General features: G+C 33.8%; 1 protein-coding gene and 1 long non-coding RNA gene across 3 annotated transcripts; one reads left to right on the top strand and one right to left on the bottom strand.

Annotated features, from left to right (window-relative positions):
* The first annotated feature begins 279 nt into the window (after positions 1-279).
* On the top strand, positions 280-3,939 carry LOC135147192 (uncharacterized). The gene is made up of 2 exons (XM_064080044.1): positions 280-638; positions 861-3,939. The coding sequence occupies exons 1-2, from the start codon at positions 280-282 to the stop codon at positions 3,937-3,939; spliced, it is 3,438 nt and encodes a 1,145-aa protein (XP_063936114.1).
* A 12,540-nt stretch (positions 3,940-16,479) lies between these two features.
* On the bottom strand, positions 16,480-19,645 carry LOC135146954 (uncharacterized). Of its 2 annotated transcripts, none has more exons than XR_010284090.1 (2): positions 19,551-19,645; positions 16,480-17,811 (listed from the first exon to the last, which is right to left on the bottom strand). It is a non-coding gene; the product is annotated as an uncharacterized LOC135146954 (long non-coding RNA). The 2 variants fall into 2 exon arrangements; XR_010284089.1 differs by having other exon boundaries at positions 16,480-17,787.
* Positions 19,646-20,213: the final 568 nt, after the last annotated feature.

Raw genomic sequence — 20,213 nt, 5'->3', positions numbered from 1 at the left:
CTCGGTAAATGTTACACAGTTGTACAGATTCACACGCCTGCTCATAATTACTGCTCCACTACCGTTTTTGTTACCATTCAGAGACTGCCACGTGCCCCACTATTGCTTTACTCTCTCACCCGCATGCATACATACACATATATACTCAGAGAAAGATTATATTCTTTTTATCTCACACGATATATCTCTCTCTCTCTCTCTGAAAATTTTTCAAAACCTCTTGTGCGCATTTCATCAAACATCTCATCTACACTTCACGATTTCTTAATTTTTCAGAAAATGTCGACAAAAGCTTTTGAATTTGCTGGTGCCAAGTTCGTCACCAACAACTATGCTGCGATTTTGTCCAATGCTGAAGCCCCTAGCGAGTTTCATCTCATCCAAGATTATCTTGCCCACAGTGAGTTCATGTATGCACTCACTCAACCAGAGGTTATTTCTCCGGCTCAAGTTCTGACTCTCTGGCGTTCAGCGAGATATAATGATGGTGGTGAACACGGATCACCATCCTTAACCTGTACTTATGAGGGACAGGAGTATCTTATAACTCCTGAGACGGTTCGAAAGGCTCTTCACCTTCCAGAGCATTCTAAGTATCATAGCTCTGTTTCTACTCAAACTCTGAAGGATATGATGCAGTTCTTTGGATACTCTGGTAGCACTGATAAAATGGGGGAACTCAAGCGTCCATGTCTCTGCAAAGAATGGAGCTTTTATTATGACTGCATCACCAGAGCTTTTGGAAATAAATGCAGCAATTTTGATGCTATTCCTCTCTTCAGTCAGCAGATTGGGTATTCTCTTATCCATAATCTCAACTTTGATATTGCTCCATCTATTTTGAGATTTATTGGTGATAGAAAGTTAGAGGATGAGAATACTGTTTACTTTGCTCGATTTTGTCAGCTTATTTTCTCATACTGTTTTCCTCTGGTACCTATTCCTGATACTGATACTCAACTACCTTTTAAAATCACTAAACGAGCATTCACTGATTTGATGAAAAAGGATAGTAAGAAAGCCCAACTACCTGTTTTTGCTATTCCTGTAACTGTACAGGATAAATTGAAGCAGGCAATACCAGAGAAATATAGCTCCTTATTCTCCGATGAGAATATACCCTCCTCTTCACACCAGCAACAAACAGATGTATCAACCTCTGGTCCTTTCCAAGAAGGGCCAGTTGTAAAATCTGACCACAAATCCACCTCTGGTCCTTCCCAAAAAGGGCCAGTTGTAACATCTTCACCTACCAGGGTGCTGAGATCTTCAAAATCACCATCCAAACCATCTCCTCCACCTAGGAAGAGAAGATTTTTGCAGAAGATCTCAGACTCTGACTCTGACAATGAGCCAGTACCCCCTCCTCTTGTCTCCAGGCCCAGAAAGAAGATCAAGCCCACCTCACCAATCACTGATTTAACAGTGGACCCTCCTCAAAAGTCAATGATTAATCCTCTTGAGATGGTCACAGTCTCTGATCCTGTGATGGTAGAACCATTATCTGCAGTACCTCTATCAACTTCATCAGAACATACTACAGAAGCTGACATTCCTATGTCAGAAAATATTCCTGAGTCAAAGGATCTTTTGCCACAACCTCCAGCAGCTGATATACCTTCTTCAGGAACTACTCCAGAAGAACATGTGGCTACTCCAGAAGCACATGTGCCTACTCCAGAAGAACATGTGTCTACTCCTGAGATTGCTCAGGAAAATCTGATTCCTGTTGAAGACTTTGTTGCAGCTCCTGATCAGGAGATCCTCAATGCTGCAAACTCTGAGGAAGCTACAGCTCCTCTTGGTTCACATACTATCAGCATCACAGCTCATGATGATGATGATGATACTGAAGTAAACTCTGTTCCACCTGTTGACTCAGGATCCCTTATAGCTGAAATCTCTGCTCTGCTCAGAGAAAGCATCTCAGTCAGGGAAGTTTCTCTAATTCAAACATTCTCTCCAGTCAGAGTTCCTTCACCTGTCAAAGTTCCTTCACCTGCCAAAGTTCCTTCACCTGTCAGAGAATCTTCATCAGCTCCTGATTCTACAATTCCTCACTCTGTGTCTACAAAGAGCAAGGTCTGTACATTAACTTACTCCAGGAACATGCACAGAGCCCCATCCTCTTCTGTGGAAGCCAGGCTGTCTTCTATTGAATCCACTCAGAGATCAATGCAGCAAACTCTGGCTGATTTAAGCTCCTCTGTGGCTCAGCTGGTACAATTTCTCAACTCTAATGCTTTGAACTCTAATGATGTCAAAAAGGGGGAGAAAGTGCTTAAAGACAAATGCAAGGTTGATCAGCAACAGAGAAAGCCAGATGATGAGGAGGAGGATGAAGAAAAGAAGAAAGCTGAAAAGTCTGAAAATACAAACTCTGACATGGTCTTACACACTCAGACTGAGGGAAATAGGAGAGATAAGGTTGGAAGCAGCTCAACTACTCAAACTCAGACTACCAAATCTCAACCTCTGATACCAGCTGACAGTAAATCAAGAGCTCTTTCTGAGCAACTAATTGAGCTTGGTAATCCTGAATCTAAGATTTTGAGTCACACAGTGAAGATTCAGGGAGAGGAAACAACCTTATTCTACAAAGCTCCTACACAACTGGATTTTGATGAAGCAGTTGCAAAGAATATATTTGAACAAGAAAATCCAGGGGTGTCATTAGAAGATATTAGAAAAGAAGAAGAAAGGTTGGCTGCTGAGAAGAAGAAGATCAGCAAATCTAAGTCTGATGAAAAGGAAGCTAAGATTGATGAAAAGAAATCAAAGTCTGATGGAAAGAAACAGATCACTGATTCCTCCTCAAAGAAATTACCATCTTCAAAAAGAAAAGGAATAGTGATCAGTGAAGTCAATTATGCTGATATCAATAGGCCCAGAGTTTATCATAAGAAGTCTGACTCTGATTCCAGTGGAAAAGGGAAAAATATCATAAATGGTGCTCCATCTAAAAAGAAGGATGAATCAGAAGTAAAACAAACTCTTGCAACTATTCCTGAGTCTATTGATCAGAATTTAGCCTCTGACACTGCTCAAGCTAAAAATATGAAGGAAGATCAGCTGAAGCCAGCTGAAGTAAAAGCTACCTGGATAAAGTCAACCTCTGACAAGGCTCAAGTTGATACAGTTGAACCAAAGAAGAAGAGCTTATTTGGAAGCCTTGGTACAGGACAGTACAGGGAAAGCTCTTTATTCACACAAATCAGAATTCAAGGAACAAAAGGAAAAGAAGCACGTGACACTACTGGTCTAGGTCACAGCCAAGAGAAAATGCAGACCAGTGCAGCAACTGTCTTCAGAGATCCATATCTTCTTACTGAAAAGGCTGGAGAAGTTGTTACACAGAAAGATCTTGACAGAATAGAGTCAGCACAAATTCTGATGGATACTCATGATGGACCAGAAGATAAGGAGAAAATTGCTATATTTTTGGAGTCTGGCAGAGTTTACAGAATTTCTGAAGCTGATCTGTTGTTAAAGTCTCTAAGGGAACTTGAGCATATACATTATATGCTTGAGATAAAGAATGAAGCAACCAAGAGATGGTCTGAGAGGCTGAAGAGAACTATCCAAAAAAAGAGAAGATTTTATGGGATAAGTTCTGATGCTGAATATGTTCCTAAGATAACTCAAGAAGATGGTTCAGAGATAGATATGATCAAAAATAGCTCTGTCTTGGAGACTATAGCAGGAACCAGAATTTTGGGTTACAATAATGAAGCTGACAGACCAGGAGCTATTCAATTGGGAGAAGCTATGAAAAGATGCAAGGCAAGAGCCTTGAGATCAGCTATATACCAGACAGGAGAAGACAATGAAGAGTTAAAGACTGTCAAAGCTCAGATGATACAGACTCTGAAACAGATTGAAGAAGATTTGATCACTCAGTTTGTCAAGGAGAGCTATGGATATAGACTGATTGGCTAGTTAGCTTCTGCTAGTTCTGTAAGTTGTAATTAGTTCTGCTTGTTCTGTAAGTAATAATTAATTTTTGCAGATTAGTTACTTCATGCATTTGTCCTTGATTATTTTTGACATCATCAGTATATATATAGAACTTGTTCATTCTGTCTAACGTACAAGTTGGGGGAGATTGTTACATATTTGATGATGTCACAGGTATTTAACTTGTTTAGTGTGCAGAAATGAAGATCAGAGTTTAATCTAGAATCAGAGTTTAACGACTGCCAGCTGGATCAGAGTTTGTATGATGATCAGAGTTTTCAGGCGGCTGATTTCTAGGAGAAGATCTGGATAAGCAAGGAAAGAGAATATCAAGGAAGATATGCATATCAGAACAGAAAAAGGATAGCTACTGATTAGATTATTTTAGGAAGCAAATAATTATAAATCAATCAGTAGATATCATGTAACTGTGTATATAAACACAGCTTAGGGTTTACTCTAGATGAGTTGATAATTGAATATCATTCGTGTAACCTAGCAGCTCTTAGTGATAACATATAAATCACTAAGAGATTATTTGTAAGCTACTGTGATTTGTGAATAAGAGTTTAGTTGAATTATTCTCTTATACTTGTGTTTTGATATTGATTGTGTTCACTATATTATCTTATATAGTGAGTTTATTCGGCCTAACAGTTGTTTTAAACATTTTTTTGATTTTTAGTTGGTTTTTCCCAAAAAAAAATAATAATATAAAGATACCAAACAAGCTCTGCAGAGCAGAGTGTTCCTGGCAGTGGCATGCGTATGGCCGAATAGGTGGGTGCACCCCTACACTCTATTTTTTCTTTATCAAAAGAAAAGAAAAAAAAAGCCCCAAAACAGTAACTCAGCCGAGTAGTTACAGCCGACCAGAGAGATGGTTTTGGCCGAGTAAATACACCTGTGGGTCCCGCGATATTTTATTTTGATTATTTCTTATCAGAAAATCAAAAAATAATAATAATAAATAAATAAATAAATCAAAAAGGCTGCCGAGTAAGAGTAGCTGAGTAGCAGGCCTGTTACGGCCGAGTAGAAAAAGGGCAGTGGTCCCCCCAGATTTTTATTCAATTAAATAAATAAAAAAAGAGTATACAAAATAAAATTTGAAAATGACTCGTACAAGCTGTCGAGCAGCCACATCCGAGCAGGCCAAAGAATTGAGAACCGGCTGACTAGGACTTGCTAAGTTGGTACCTCTTGAGTGGGGACCACTAAAATAAATAAAAAAAGTAAACTAGGAAAAAAATTGAAACAGGTAGTCGAGTAAGAACGGCCGAGCAGAGGGGTGTATGTGGCCGAGTAGAAAGTCCTGTGGGTTCCCCTTTTTTTACACTTTTCTTGAAAAAGAAAAAATAATAAAATTATTCGGCCGAGAAGCAACAGCCGACAAGGAGGCTAGTTTTGGGAGAGTAAGCCCCATGGGCCCCAGCTTCTTTTCCGAATAAGGAAAAAGAAAAAATGCTTTGCTATTAATTGTGAAAAATTAGTAAAAAAAAATCCCTGAAAAATTAAGGGACTTAATAAAATATTTTTCTCGTTAGAGAAAAAATATTTTGAAAATATTTTGAGTATATATATACTCAAAATAAGTACTTGAGGGTACCCAAATTCTTACAATTATTGAGAAAAATTTATGATAATCCCCGAAAATTCCGAAAAAATGAGAGACTGAATAAAATATTTTTCTCAACTGAGAAATAATATTTTTAAAATATTGTGAGTATATATTTAATACTCAAATAAATACTTGGAAGGTACTTAAATTCCTAAAAATTGGGATAAATTCCTGAATAATCACCGAAAAAATCCGGAGAAACATGAAAAGACTCGATAAGTCATATAAAAGGCTTGATTAAGTCACATAAAAAGCTCTAAAACTTTGGAAAAGTTTCTACGAAACTTATCGAAAGTTGAGGGGCAAATGATATGGGTCAGAAACAATATTTAATTATTATTAGATATTAAAGGCCCAAAAATATGAAAGCCCAGTTTATTAGGCCCTGAGACACTTCAATATTAATTAATTTCGTAATTAATTAATAAGGCCCACAAACAGGTCCACGATTTAGCTATTTGGACTATCAAAGTCCAAGAATTGAGCTTCCGACCCACTCGAGGCCAGAATCCAGTAACTAGCCCTGTCAAGGCCCGGATACACGACTCCCGCTCCGTGTAGGAAACTTGATAGAAGGCTCTAGAACCTCAGTGTTCTACGAGTATTCTAACTCCTCAGCGATAAACATCTAGTGTCCTAGATAAACGTCAATTATACAAGATAAGAGTCTTATCTTATCACAAGACAAGAAGCCTACTTCTACAAGGTTTCAGATACATGGAATCATACTTCCATACAGTCTCTAACACCGAGACCTCTATATAAAGAGCTCTACCCCTCCGAACTAGAAATACGTTGAGACTTGATTCTTTACACAACTAAAGATACGTAGGCATCTCGAATCCCGAGAACAGTCTTAAAAGCACGACGCTTCACCTTCGCTTTTCGATCCATAACATTATCATTATATCACGCACTGTTTTATTTATTGTGCACTAAGTCGGGGGTCTTCACGGAAACATCCTCTCTACTTTAAGGGTAGGGGCATGGTCTGCGTACATCTAAGCGGATATACTGAGTATGTTTGGTTTGGTTTATAGATGTTCTTCTAATGTCTATTCTTGCATATATCATCATTTTACCCGGCCAATAATGGTACCCGGAGATGCAGCTGGCCTCATCAAACATATTTCAAACTATCATATCAACCACTTATCTTACTCAATCTAAATTATTCTTAGCAATCCAAATATTAATAGATAGACAATTTAACGCAAATGTTTCCTAATTCTTAGTTGGTATATAATTAACCACCATTTTTATGAGTCTTGTTGCCAAATAAATTTTCAATAACTTTTTTTTCCCGAAGTAAAAGCTTCCTACAACATTTTTCCGTGCGAGAAGCAAACTTTTTAATCTTTAGTTATCTGTTTAAATTTCTCTTCAGGAACGGTACTATGTATGGTCACGGCAACATTAATTCGGAGGGTTGTTCTCTAGATTCTGTCTGGTGCCTTTTGTGTGTAAATGAATTCATATATAGTACAGGTGGGGGAGTTTTGGAGTTTTCGCTTTTTTTTCTTTTCTCCTAAGACAGCATTGAAGATGCTAGGCATTGGGCAATAACTCAATGGCTTTTGTTATAAGGCATTGTGGTGGCTAGGATCGTAATGAATCGAGTTGAGTCGAGTTTTTACTTATCAAGTCCGATTTTGAGTTAAAAATTTTACTAAATGAGTAGAATTTGGTCATTAATCTTATTGAACACTTTGTGCAGTTCGAGTTTGAGTTCTTTAAGAACCGAGTCAGAGTTCGAGTTGTTCGCGAACAATTTGAGTCGATTCGACTTCATGTCCGGTTCGAGTCGAGTCGAGTAATTCACTAAAATTTAATTTTATTTCTTATAAATTCAATTAATATTTAAAAAAATAAAAATATTTCTTAAAGATCCAACAATATAGATGTTGAGATATACTTATTTTAATGATGTTACAAAAATATCAAAAAATTAAAAAATTATATAATATGAAATTTTAATGGCGAACTAGTGAAACTACTACTACTACAAACATGTCTGGTCCCGAATTGATATTTTATTGTTTAAAAAAATATATTTTGATAAACCGACCGTAGAAATATTAGAATCTACTTATTTTAATGATGTTAAAAAAATGTTAAAACTATAAAGTATATTTCATGTTAATAATATATGTCCCAAATTGATGTTTTATTTATTTATATCAAATTATTTCTTGATGATCCAACAATAAGGATGTAGGGATCTACTTATTTTAATGATGTTAAAAAATATCAAAAGATAAAACATATATTTGATGTGAAATTTTAATAGTCAACTAGTAAAATTAATACTAATTCAATTAATTATAACCTTAAATTGATTTATATTTTTCCAAAAAATTTCTTAACGATTTAACTTAATGGATGTTATAATCTACTTATTTTAAAGATGTTAGGAAAATATCAAAAAAGACATAAAGATTACATTTCATTTTCCCTATTTTGTTACATATTAAACATTAAAAATTCATATAAGTTTTTTTTAATTAGTTAAGTCGAGATTGAGTTTAATGAGTCAAGTTCTAGTCAGTTACAAGTCGAACTTGAGTTGAACACTAATAACAATTGACTTGACTCGAACCGAGTCAAGTCGAGTTGAGTTTTAAACGAGTCTAAGTCGAGCTTGTTCGCGAACAGCTCGACTCGTTTACAGCTACCGTTGTGGCTTTTCAGATAATTTTGGGGGGGGGGGGGGTAGCGAACCTTAAAAGAAGTGTTTATCACTTATAAGTAAAAAATTTAGTTAAATGAAAATTAATTTTTAATTTATGTTTTTGGATAAATGTTTTTGTTAGGTCCAGATACGATTGTAGAAGAGGGGGGTTGAATACAATCGATACCAAATTATCGCGGAAGTGAATCTGATTGAATATAACTTGTTAATCAGATTATAATTAATTAATATAACAATGTTTGAAGTCGTTATATAATTAATATGGTTCAGTTTTAATGTCCACTAAAGTTCGTAGAATAAATTCGACAGGGTATATTCTAGATTTAGTGATTAAAACAACCGGATTATCAAAGCATAGAAAACTGTGGATATAACGATCAAGCAAGTTACGAACAACTTGAAAGCTTTACAAATGCTTTGATTTACAAAGTGATGAACACTTGAAATGAAGAATGCTAAGCCATATATATAGGCAAAGCTTTGTACTTGTAAGACAATGGAAAGACAAGACAAATACAAGTAGAAAAGACAATCTAACAAGGGCAAGACAATTCATAAGCAAGGAAAGACAATTTAAATGTCTTACAAAGCCATTTATACGGCAGTAAGACAATCAGATTGTCTTGTCCACCATTAAGAATTTCGGTAGGACAATTATTTGTCTTGGCAGAAATCATTCGGCCAGACAATCAATTGTCTTACAGGAATTCTTGATTCGGTCAGACAATCCAGGATTGTCTTGGCAGATGTCATCTCCTTCGGTAAGACAAAGATATTGTCTTGGCAAAGAACACTCGGTCAGACAATCACAGAAGATTGTCTTGGCAGTTGTTTCAGGAACCCAGTAAGACAATTTGTAACAATTGTCTTGCAAGCTACATAACATTCGGTAGGACAATCTAAAGAGATTGTCTTGCTGATTCTTTTACTAATTAGTAAGACAAATCAGATTGTCTTGCTGCCATTGTGTAGGTGATTTAAATGTAATTTGACATATATTTTAAATAGAAAATTATCCACTTAATTAAGTTAATCATATAAATTCATAAATTAAATTAATTCGAGAGTGAATTAATTTAATAAATAAATTACATAATTAATATAATTATTTGTGAAGTGAAATAATAATCTATTAAATATTTAATCACCCATTCTTCAATAGAACTGCTTCCCGTCTTCTTTAAACTTTAATAACTTCTTCTTGATTTGTCGAACGAACGAACTACCACTTCTAAATGACTTCAAATATTTAATTTGAATAACTGATACACAGATGTACTGTCTGGTTCATCTGTATCTAGTTAAATCAAATATTCTTCGTCAAAATAACAATAAGAATTTGGTTTCACTACAAGAAAAACGCAATCACACAACACTCATAAGACAACGCTCGGTCGAAAAAGTGTTGCATGAAAATGATAGACAACTATTAATTCTCAGCATTCAGAAAGTATTGTTTGAACCATTATTCTTACAAGAGTTTTAAAACCGTTGTCTGGAAAATCAAAACAGACAAGTATTTCTTAACAGCGGTGTTGTCTAAACCCAACGCTCAGACGACGGTTTACGTTTTATTGAGTGACAATCATTCAGACAATATATAGTTTCTAACCCGTTGTCTAAATTTTTTGGTCAGACAACTGTTTTCAGTAGTGGTGTTGTGTTTGGGTGAACGATTACACAACGGTTTTAGTTAGTATTGTGAGAATCAAAAGGAGACAATGGTTTTGGACACCGTTGTTGTAATCAGACAAGTGTTTTATGTGTGGTGTTGTTGAAGATGAGTTCAAATAACATTCTATCTTGGTCATCTAGACAAGTTTTTAGTAATAAAACCATTGTGTCCCTACTACTCATGCAACACATGTTTATTAAAAAACTGTTGTCTATTAAACACTAGAGGACAAAAATGACCTTTTTATAATAAGACAAAATTATGAATATGACTAGTTTTGTTATAAATAAGCATAAAGAATTTTGAAAAAAATTGTACATAACTAATATTGATATATACTGACATCCATACAATTAGATCATCGAAAAAAATATTTAAAAATTAATACGGAGAAAATCGTATAGATAACAAAAGTTCTATTCAGTACGTCCGATACTGTAAGCGTAAAAGACATACTAATACTCACGTTCGAGTCACAAAATTATCCTTTTATTACAAATGAATAATACACATTCACGTATATGCATAATGTAATATATTTCTTAAGACAAATAGTAAGAAAATTAGAATTGATCAAGAAAATGAGTATTTTTAACTCTTGAAAAAGGAAAATTAAGCATACAAGGGTTTCCTTCCCATAAATTGTTGTCTATGCTACTTACATACAACAGGTTTTCAACAAACCGTTGTGTGAGCCTATTTTAGACATTGGCTCTCTTACAAGTGCATTATGACGTAACCGTTGTGTCACTTCTACTCATGCAACACGTGTGTGTTAAAAAACCGTTGTCTATTAAACACTAGAGGACAAAAATGACCTTTTTATAATAAGACAAAATTATGATTATGACTAGTTTTGTTAGAAAAAGCATATAAATAAGCATAAAAAATTTTGAAAAAAATTGTACATGACTAATATTGATATATATTAACATCCGTACGGTTGGATAATCGAAAAAAATATTTAAAATTTGATACGGAGAAAATTGTATAGATAACAAAAGTTCTGTTCAGCACGTCCTATGTTGTAAGCCTAAAAGATATACTAATACTCATGTTCGAGCCGCAAAATTATCTTCTTATTATAAATGAATAATACACATTCACATATATCCATAATGTAATATATTTCTTAAGACAAATAGTACAAAAATTAGAATTGATCAAAGAAATGAGACTTTTTAACTCTTGAAAAGGAAAATTAAGTATACAACGGTTTTCTTCCCATAAATTGTTGTCTATGCTACTTACATACAACGGGTTCCAACAAACCGTTGTGGGAGCCTTTTTTAGACAATGACTCTCTTACAAGTGCATTAAGACGTAACAGTTGTGTCAATTCTACTCATGCAACACATGTGTGTTGAAAAACCGTTGTCTATTAAACACTAGAGGACAAAAATGACCTTTTTATAATAAGACGAAAATTATGATCAAACTAGTTTTGTTATAAAAAGCATATAAATAAATATAATAAATTTTAAAAAAAATTGTACATGACTAATATTGATATATATTAATATCCGTACGGTTAGATCATGGGAAAAAATATTTAAAAATTAATACAGAGCAAATCGTATAGATAACAAAATTTCTATTCATTACTTCCTATATTGTAAGCATAAAAGATATAGAAATAGTCACGTTCGAGCCACATAATTATCTTCTTATTACAAATGAATTAAAAATATATTGATTACAAAATTACCTTCTTATTACAAATGAATTAAAAAGATCCAACGATACTGATGTCAAGATATGTTGATTTTAGTGTTGTGAAAAAATAATTAAAAATTTACAAATTTATCTTGCATGACTTTATAAGAGAAATCCATCAAAAGTGCTACTCCCTTAAACGAGCTTAGTTCCTGATTGATAACATAATTTATTAAACTTTTTTTTGGACGATCCAACCGTAGGGATGTCAAGATATATTGATTTTAATTTTGATAAAAAATAATTAATAATTTACAAATTTATCTTGAATGACTTTATAAGAGAAATCCAAGAAAAATGCTAATCCCTTAAACGGGATCAGTTTCCAATTAACAACAAAAATATTTTAAATGATTTTTTGAATGATCCAACTGTACGGATGTCAAGATATATTGATTTTAGTCTTGTGAAAAAATAATTAAAAGTCTACAAATTTATCTTGCATAATTTTATAAGGGAAAACCCGATAATCTGGCAAACGTCCCGTTTCATGGTGTACTACTTTTACTAGATTTTTGTTAAAAAGTTTTACAAGAATAATTTTTATTTTTTCAATATTATAACACAACACTAAAATAAGTATATATTAATATCAGTATGGTCTGATCGTCCAAAAAATTGTTTGAAACTATATTTCAAGTAATCGGTCAGGAGCTCGTCCTAGAGAGTATTATTTTTACTAGATTTTTGTTAAAAAATCTTACAAAATTAATTTTATTTTTATTTTTTCAATATTTTCACATATCACTAAAATATAATTTAAAAATTATTATATCATAAATTGTTTAAAATATTTTTAAGAAAATCATTTATCCATGTTCCAACTACTCAAATATTACTCTTCAAATATTACTCTTAATAGGTGCTTTTCGTTTCCCCCTGACTTGATAACCCAAATTTTCGTTTTCCCTCTTCTTCTTCTCTACCCAAAATTTTCATTTTCCCACTAACCTCTTATCTTATCTCTGTCTCTCTCCCCCGATCTCTCTCTTTATTCTCTACTTCTCTTCTTTTGTTACTTGAATGGAAGCTTTCATTACCCTTCTTAGTTATCAGAGCTTCGATTTGAAGCTTTAATTATAGGCTTTCCAATCCACTTTCTCTATCTAAACCCTATTCGTTTTTAGGGTTTTTTAGAGGCCGCTCCTTCTTCTTCAGCCCCGTTTATACCCCTCTCTTTTACTCACATATCCGTGTATCTATCTCATCATATAGGTAAATCTTCTTGGAAATCATCTTTTAAGCTCTGTTTTATTTGTTAATTAGACCCTTCTTTTTGTTTCATTTAATTCAATATTTATCTATGTATATATGTATGTGTGTGTATTTTTGTATCTGTGTTTTTGTGTATGTGTATGTATTTTTGTGGGTTTTGAGTTTGTATGTATAATTAGGCTGATGGGTTTGGTTTGATTATAGGTGAAAGTTGCTTCACCTGTTGCTGCTACTATGCCATTGAAGAAAGGTGTGATTTTGCTTGTTTTTCGAATTGGTTATGATGAATTATGAGTGATTACATATTTTGTTTGTGTTATATAATGTAAACTAAGTAGATGTTTTGTTGTATGAATTATCAGGCTAAACGTGTTGCTAAGAAACCTCGGAATACAAATGTGTAATTAAATTAATTGTTGATTTTGTATTTTTAAGTGAATCCTTCAAAACTTGAAACAAAAGTATTAGACTTTTATTAGCTACTTAGATGGCCATCTGGATGCTATTTACTCCTATCAAGCCAGATTTTGTTACCCCGATCTTTTGCTATGTGCTCGTTTGTAAATTGTAACTTGAGAATTGTTTGGAATCAATAGGTAAACATATAAATCGTGGTCCTTGCAGCAGAGGGAAAAAGCTTGCATGTATAAAATATTTCATGTAAAATAATATTTTAGATGTTAAAATTATTAGAGAATTTGACTAGAATACCAGATATATTTTCCAAATAGATTTTGGTTGATGGTGATTCTTTGTTAACTGCATGTGCTTTTCCAATTATTTATGCAGATTATTCAAGGAGCAAGTGAAGCACAACTCAGCCCGGTATAGACGCCAACAAAAAAAATGCAATATTAACATGCTAAATGAAACACACCGAAAGGTTACAGAGTTTATTTACTGTACGTATATCTTGTTCAATTTTATCAACTTTGTAATCATTAAAATTTGCTCTTCATGCTACATTCAGAAGGTTACAGAGTTTTTTACAGAGTTGATTATTTTCTTTGTTGTACCTATATATTGTTGGTGACCAAGATTTGGATTTGTTATGTGATGTGATATTTTACTTTGGACTTAAGTGACTTGGTAATGCTTTATCTAGTAGGTCTAGTTTAGAAGTTTGATATATGTAGTAGTAGTTGTCCATGAACCCACCCCCCCCCCCCCCCCTCCAAAAACTCCTCCAGGGAGACTAGTAAGATGCTATATGTTTTTATATGATGGGCTTAGCAGTTGCTGTTTTTTTCTTTATAGAATCATGTACTGAACATCGTTTATATGGCCTGTGCAGGAGCTAAGGAAAAAAGCCCTGTCGCGTAGTCCTTGCAGCTTCCTTGTTTTGTTACTAGTCATGTCATAAATATTTTTATTTTCAACGTTCTTGTTCTCATTTTTCTTTCCCTTCTCCTTTTATTTGTTATTTGTATTGTTGTTCTCGGTCTTGGTATTGCTATATTCGTCATGATATTGAGGCTCAAGCAGCCTTTATATCTGATTAGAAGTTGTCGGAACTAACAAACTCTTTCACTTGCAGAAAAAACTAAATATAGCTCTGTCGGAGCTAGTACAATTGCTTCTGGTGCAATAAACACATAGGTTTCAATAAGGATTCTTATAAAGCATGAAACTGATGCTACTGTGGAAGGTCTTTGTGCTGCTGTTACTGGACTTGAGTTGGACCAGGCAACATTTGACAAAATGGTGCAGAACATACATTCCTGGCATAGAGGTTTGGTGGAAAAGAAAGCAATGGATGAAGCACGAAAAATTATTTAAAATTATTTAATAGTAGCTTCATATGATCAACTACTTTTGTATCTAGTTTTTAGTATTTGGTATTTTGTAAATGCTTTGATATTGTGGACTATTTATATATATAAATTATGAATTATATATGAGAAATGAAAACCATTGTATTAATGAAGCTGAAATAATGAAAAACTATTGTCTACGACTTATTGACACAACATTTTAAGGAACTCAAGACCATTGTCCAAGATTAGTCACACAAAAGGTTAGGTCCCAATAAACCATTGTCCTACAACTTCAACCACAATAGGAACAAATTGTGTAAGGTTGAATGCAATAGACTATGACAACATGATTTTAGTTCAAAACCGTTGTCCATAAGACATTAAAACAACAGCCACTACTTAAAAGACCCTTGTACAAAGCCAAAAAAAAACAGGCATTTGTTAAACTAAACCGTTGTGCAAACAAGTTTACATCGAGTGTTTTCTTTACAAAAACAGTTGTGTAAATACATTATTACAATGGTTCCTATTTTACAAAACAATTGTTAAAAGGTCTAAAGGACAAGAGTTTCTCATATAAAGAAATTGTTGTCTTCTTCGGCTAACAACAACATCATGTTTATAAGAAAGGCTTGATACAGAGGTATTGTTACAAGAATTTCTTGCCAATATGTTGTGGTTTCTGGATATCACACAGCACGAACTTATACAGAGGCAAAAACCGTTGTCTGATTCGTTTTTCCTTGTAGTGTTTGTTCGTCGAGTCTTCGTCTTGTAAGTACTTCTTCAAAAAATGGAATCTTATGATAAAATAAAGTACAGAAACTTTATATCTTCTCAACTCCTGGACGTGCCACAAAAGATTATTTGTGCACTGAGGCTTGAACATATTAATCAACTTCTTTCAGTGGTGTGCAACAGCATCCTGGAATTTATCTGACATATAATTCCCATAAATCATTTGACGTTCTTCGTACGGATTCTGATGACTTGCTATTTACTGAGCTTTCTTATCTGAGTTGAGTTGTACCTCTTTAAATACAAATAGGCTGAACATATGCCTTTCAATCTCCCCCTATTTGTTTGTTAACATAACATGCAAATTTCCTAGAGGATAACTCAACTAACAGATAAGACAAAGATTTAAACATTGGAATGTAAATAGCAAAAGTTTATTGCTTTGCATTGAACATTAAACCATGATCATAAATAGATTACAAAAGGATGTTCCTTGAACATATCTAACAAATATCCTAATCAATCTATTCACTCAGAACGAGTGACTTCTCCTTCTTCAGTATCTGAACAGTGAATGATTGGAGTAGAAGGCTCATTCTGAGTAGGCTCTTCAGCTGCAGTGGATTCTCCACGCTTCTTTCTTTCACGAGCCAACGAAAGATGATATTGAACTTCTATGTCCACAGGGTCTTCGATGAAATCTGCTGGCTGAGATTGGTTAATATACTTCATCTTTCTGAAGTATTGTTGAATGTTCCTTCTAGTGCAGTAGTTCACAATCTCAGTATCAGCATCAGCTTTGGCTTTTGTAGCGAAGCCCTTGGTACGTAGAATAGTTGAAACAAGAACCATCTGATTAACATCATACTTAAGAAGATGTTTGTAGTCCAGGTAGAAGGTTCCAAACTTGCTCTCGTGAATGAACTTAAAACAGTAAGGATTTCTGACAACTTGTGGGCTGTTATGAATAGCATTATCCATAAGTCTGTCACGAAGAAGTTCATTCAGATTTGAGCTGCGTCTGATCTTGTTACGAATCACCCATGTGACATCCCGCAAATCCGGGGGTCTGGATTTGGTGCCACTATCATAAAAATATTTTTAAAAACTTGTATTTGCGGAAAAAGGTAAAACATATATATAAAATATCTGCACAATTTAAAAGAGATTTAAATCAAAATCACTTTGACCCCCTAAAAACAGGATCGCTAATAGGTTACAGCATCGAAATCAGAAACCAAAACCTTAAAATCTCATGACAACTTAGACAACATTATCAGCTAAACTTCGATAAGAAGAGTAACTGATAACCAAATAAATAAATCTGATATACAACTAAACTGGAATAAATCAATTTTAACCAGAACTATTCTTGAAGACATCTCCCTGGCAATCTCGCCTAGCATTACTCCTACGCGCAGCTTGACAAACGAATCATCTTAATCCCTAGCTGAAAGGGTTAAAAGGAATAGCAAGGGTGAGCAATAATGCTCAGCAAATATATAAAAAGAACAATTGTAATAAATAAAAGGAGAATGAAATATATCAGATTTTGTATGTAACTTGTCAGGTATTTTCAACAATGGAGAACAACAGTTATAATTTAATAAAAGTATGGCAATTACAAGAGAATATAATCATTTAAAACTATTCTGTGAAAAATCATTCGCTTACGGCGCGTTGTGCTGACACGGTGATCAGCCGAGCATCAAGCACCAGGCACAGGGTGCTACCTGTCCCAAAAACAAAGGGGCCCAAGGCACACATTGGCCTTAAATAATGTAACATGTAACTCACGACCGGCACCACGGTCTAGAAAATGAATTCCGATTGGTTAACAGTTTTATAAATAATACTTCTATATTAGAAGTCTTTTAACATCATTTTCATGTTACTAAATCCAAAAGGTATCCAACCTTTTAAAATCAAAACCTGCAGAGTAATCCTCTGTATACCACATTCTACTGTTAACCAAGTTTGAAATCATATATATTTGGTATGCTCAACATTCTTAAAAGATATAATATCAAGAGAATATTGAACAAAATAACCAATTGCCACTGGGACAAAGTAAACCATGAAATACATTTAACAATAAAGAATTCCAAAAAGTCCCAAAATCATTCTTGAATAAATAGAAGAAACCGGGAACTTGCTTTTTAAATATAAGAGAATGATAATAAAAATTGCTCTTTAAATAAAAGAGAAGAATGGGAATACTTGCCTTAACTCCGGTGTCTAACTCAGATTTCTAATAGTACTATCTACTGAAATGTTCCCTTCTGCTTAGTTTCTGACGGGCTTTAATATATCCATAGCACAGCTTTACTTTATTGGTTTATGCCAGCCTCGCTTCACAATACTATTCAACTATTTCTGAACATCCCGGTCAACTCTTTACGGCAGTCAGACAACACTTCAATCGTTGGAAGAGATGAAACTAATCACTTTTAAATGCTATTAAAATCGGCAACTAACTACCCTTCGCATATCGATATGTAGTAAACAAAAATATGAATAGATATCCACATAAAAATATATACACTGGATCAATCAGACAAATAATCACATAATCATATAATCAAGAAACAAATGGATACATATTCCATCCAACTATAATATAATGCTATTAACTGTCAAATATCTATTTATAGACATAATACACTTAATTTCTAAAGAAAATTCGGCAATATATCCTTTGTTTATTGGACTATCCACCTGTTTTAAACTAATACCAACAATCAACTAATCAACTTTTAAATCAAATAAATTGACAGTTGATGACTAACATCAACTAAGACACCATTACAATACAATAAATCACCTCGCAACCAATATCCACATATATCAATTTGAGAACACTTAATGAAATCTAGCACTAGATGCAAGTCCCTAAAACATGCATATAATAAACTCGTAATGTGTCACAAACCTTTATCATTTAACGACAATAAATCCAATCATTCCAATCAAATCTTTGCGGAGTAACTCTCCGTGTATAACACATAATCTATACCATTATAATCAAATAATAAACTTGCAATATTTAAAATATTAGTTGTCATCTTTCTCTAACACATATAAATATCTCCAGATAATCAAAGAATTCAAGTAAAACAACTAGAAAAATTCTTATTTTTATGCCCACAACATTAACATACTATTCAATTCATATCTGCAAGTTGAATTAAATAAGCATAGCAGTTAAATTCCACATGCTACTATCAAATATTAATAGGCAAACCATTTTAAATATTCAAGATATCGCATATTTATATTATTAATATTATTATTTACTATTATTACTACCTGTAAGAGTAATAATAATAATAAAGAATGATACTAATATATATCAATATTTGATACCCTAAAATTACCAAGTAATCTAATGTCACATGCCAGCATCATTAATAGTTCTATATCTTATTGTTATACTACCAAGTTTCACCCCCTTATACCTCCTGGACAGCCCCACCTATCTCCTTTTACCCCTGCAATTGCTTAGTTATGTGCTGCTTTTGGACCCCTGGAAACTTTACCTCTATTCCCCTACAGTTTCTATTCCGTAGCACAACCCTCAACAGCCCCTATTCCGAGCTATTGCTTTAATCCGGGCACACCAACAAACCCGTACTCCATGGCCGGCACCTTCTCTACTCCCTCCTTCAACCAACCTATGCATAACACCACCAGCTACCATACTACCCCTGCACCTCTGTTCTTAACCAGCCACTCAATATCTCAGTTCCGACCATGTACACACACATATACAGCAACATACACAAGTAGACGCGACAAAACACACATACACCACACAAGCCGTTATCACACACCCACGGCCCTCTGTAGCCAACTGTACTCAACTCTGCAACCTCACACGCACCTATAACTATGTTCGCACACACACCAGACGGTGCTTACAAAGGCACACACATAACAGGACACACACACACCCACTCTGCAGCGACCCTCTTCCACAACATCTATATCCTCAGACACACCCTCGCAGTTGCCTCACTCTATGTTCGAACTTGCACTGCCAGCCTAACACACAACAGCCACCCCCTCAAACTCTAATTTAATCTCAACCAACAATCAAAGCTAGCCAAGTACATATATACATACAAGCGAGTACAAAGATAATTATGTGAGGAAGAAACAAAATCGATTTCGGATTACCTCCGTGGTTTGCTCGAAATCGCCGACTAATCCCCAATTCCTAACCCCTAATTATGTGAATACCCTGCTGCTTGCTCCAACGCGTGAATAGAAAGTATACAAATTGCATATTTATATTTTTAAAACATGTAGCCCCCCAGTTTGAAAAAGAATGCTAGTTTAAATCATTTTATTAAATTTAGGTGCTCGAAAATAGTTTCAAAAACTAAAAATAAAATTCTCTAAAATCTTTAATTATCCAAAATATAGAGAATGTGCAAAAAGAATAATTATCAGACACCTCTAATTTTATAAATAATTACTGAAATTTTCACTAATTTAAAAATAATAAAAATATTCATTTACAAAACTATCAAATACTTTTAAAACCAGCAGAAATATAAAATTTCCAAAATTGAAATATTTTGGTAATTTGTATCGGATAAATTTTTTTTTTGTATAAATAGATACAGTTTCATTTTAAAAATAAAAAGACAGTCTCGATTTATTAAAATAATAAAATAAATCGAGTTTCAAATCTACCCGCTCGAACAAAATAAACAATAAAGTGCACATATAACAGTTACCACAATTAATCCAAATAATTGCATCAATTCACATGTTGCACGTAAAATATTAATATTCACATAATTGCAGTAACTCATAAAATCATTTTTGAAAACC

The sequence above is a fragment of the Daucus carota genome, chromosome 6 (genome assembly GCF_001625215.2).
Source record: "Daucus carota subsp. sativus chromosome 6, DH1 v3.0, whole genome shotgun sequence".
Taxonomy (NCBI): Eukaryota; Viridiplantae; Streptophyta; class Magnoliopsida; order Apiales; family Apiaceae; genus Daucus; species Daucus carota.
The sequence above is the reverse complement of the archived record's forward strand: the minus strand, read 5'-3'. Positions and strand labels throughout refer to the sequence as shown.

Coding starts and splice junctions, on each gene's coding strand:
- LOC135147192 (XM_064080044.1), top strand. CDS start 280: ATGTCGACAAAAGCTTTTGAATTTGCTGGTGCCAAGTTCGTCACCAAC. Junction 639..860: donor ACTCTGAAGGATATGATGCA/GTTCTTTGGATA, acceptor TATTGGTGATAG/AAAGTTAGAGGATGAGAATA.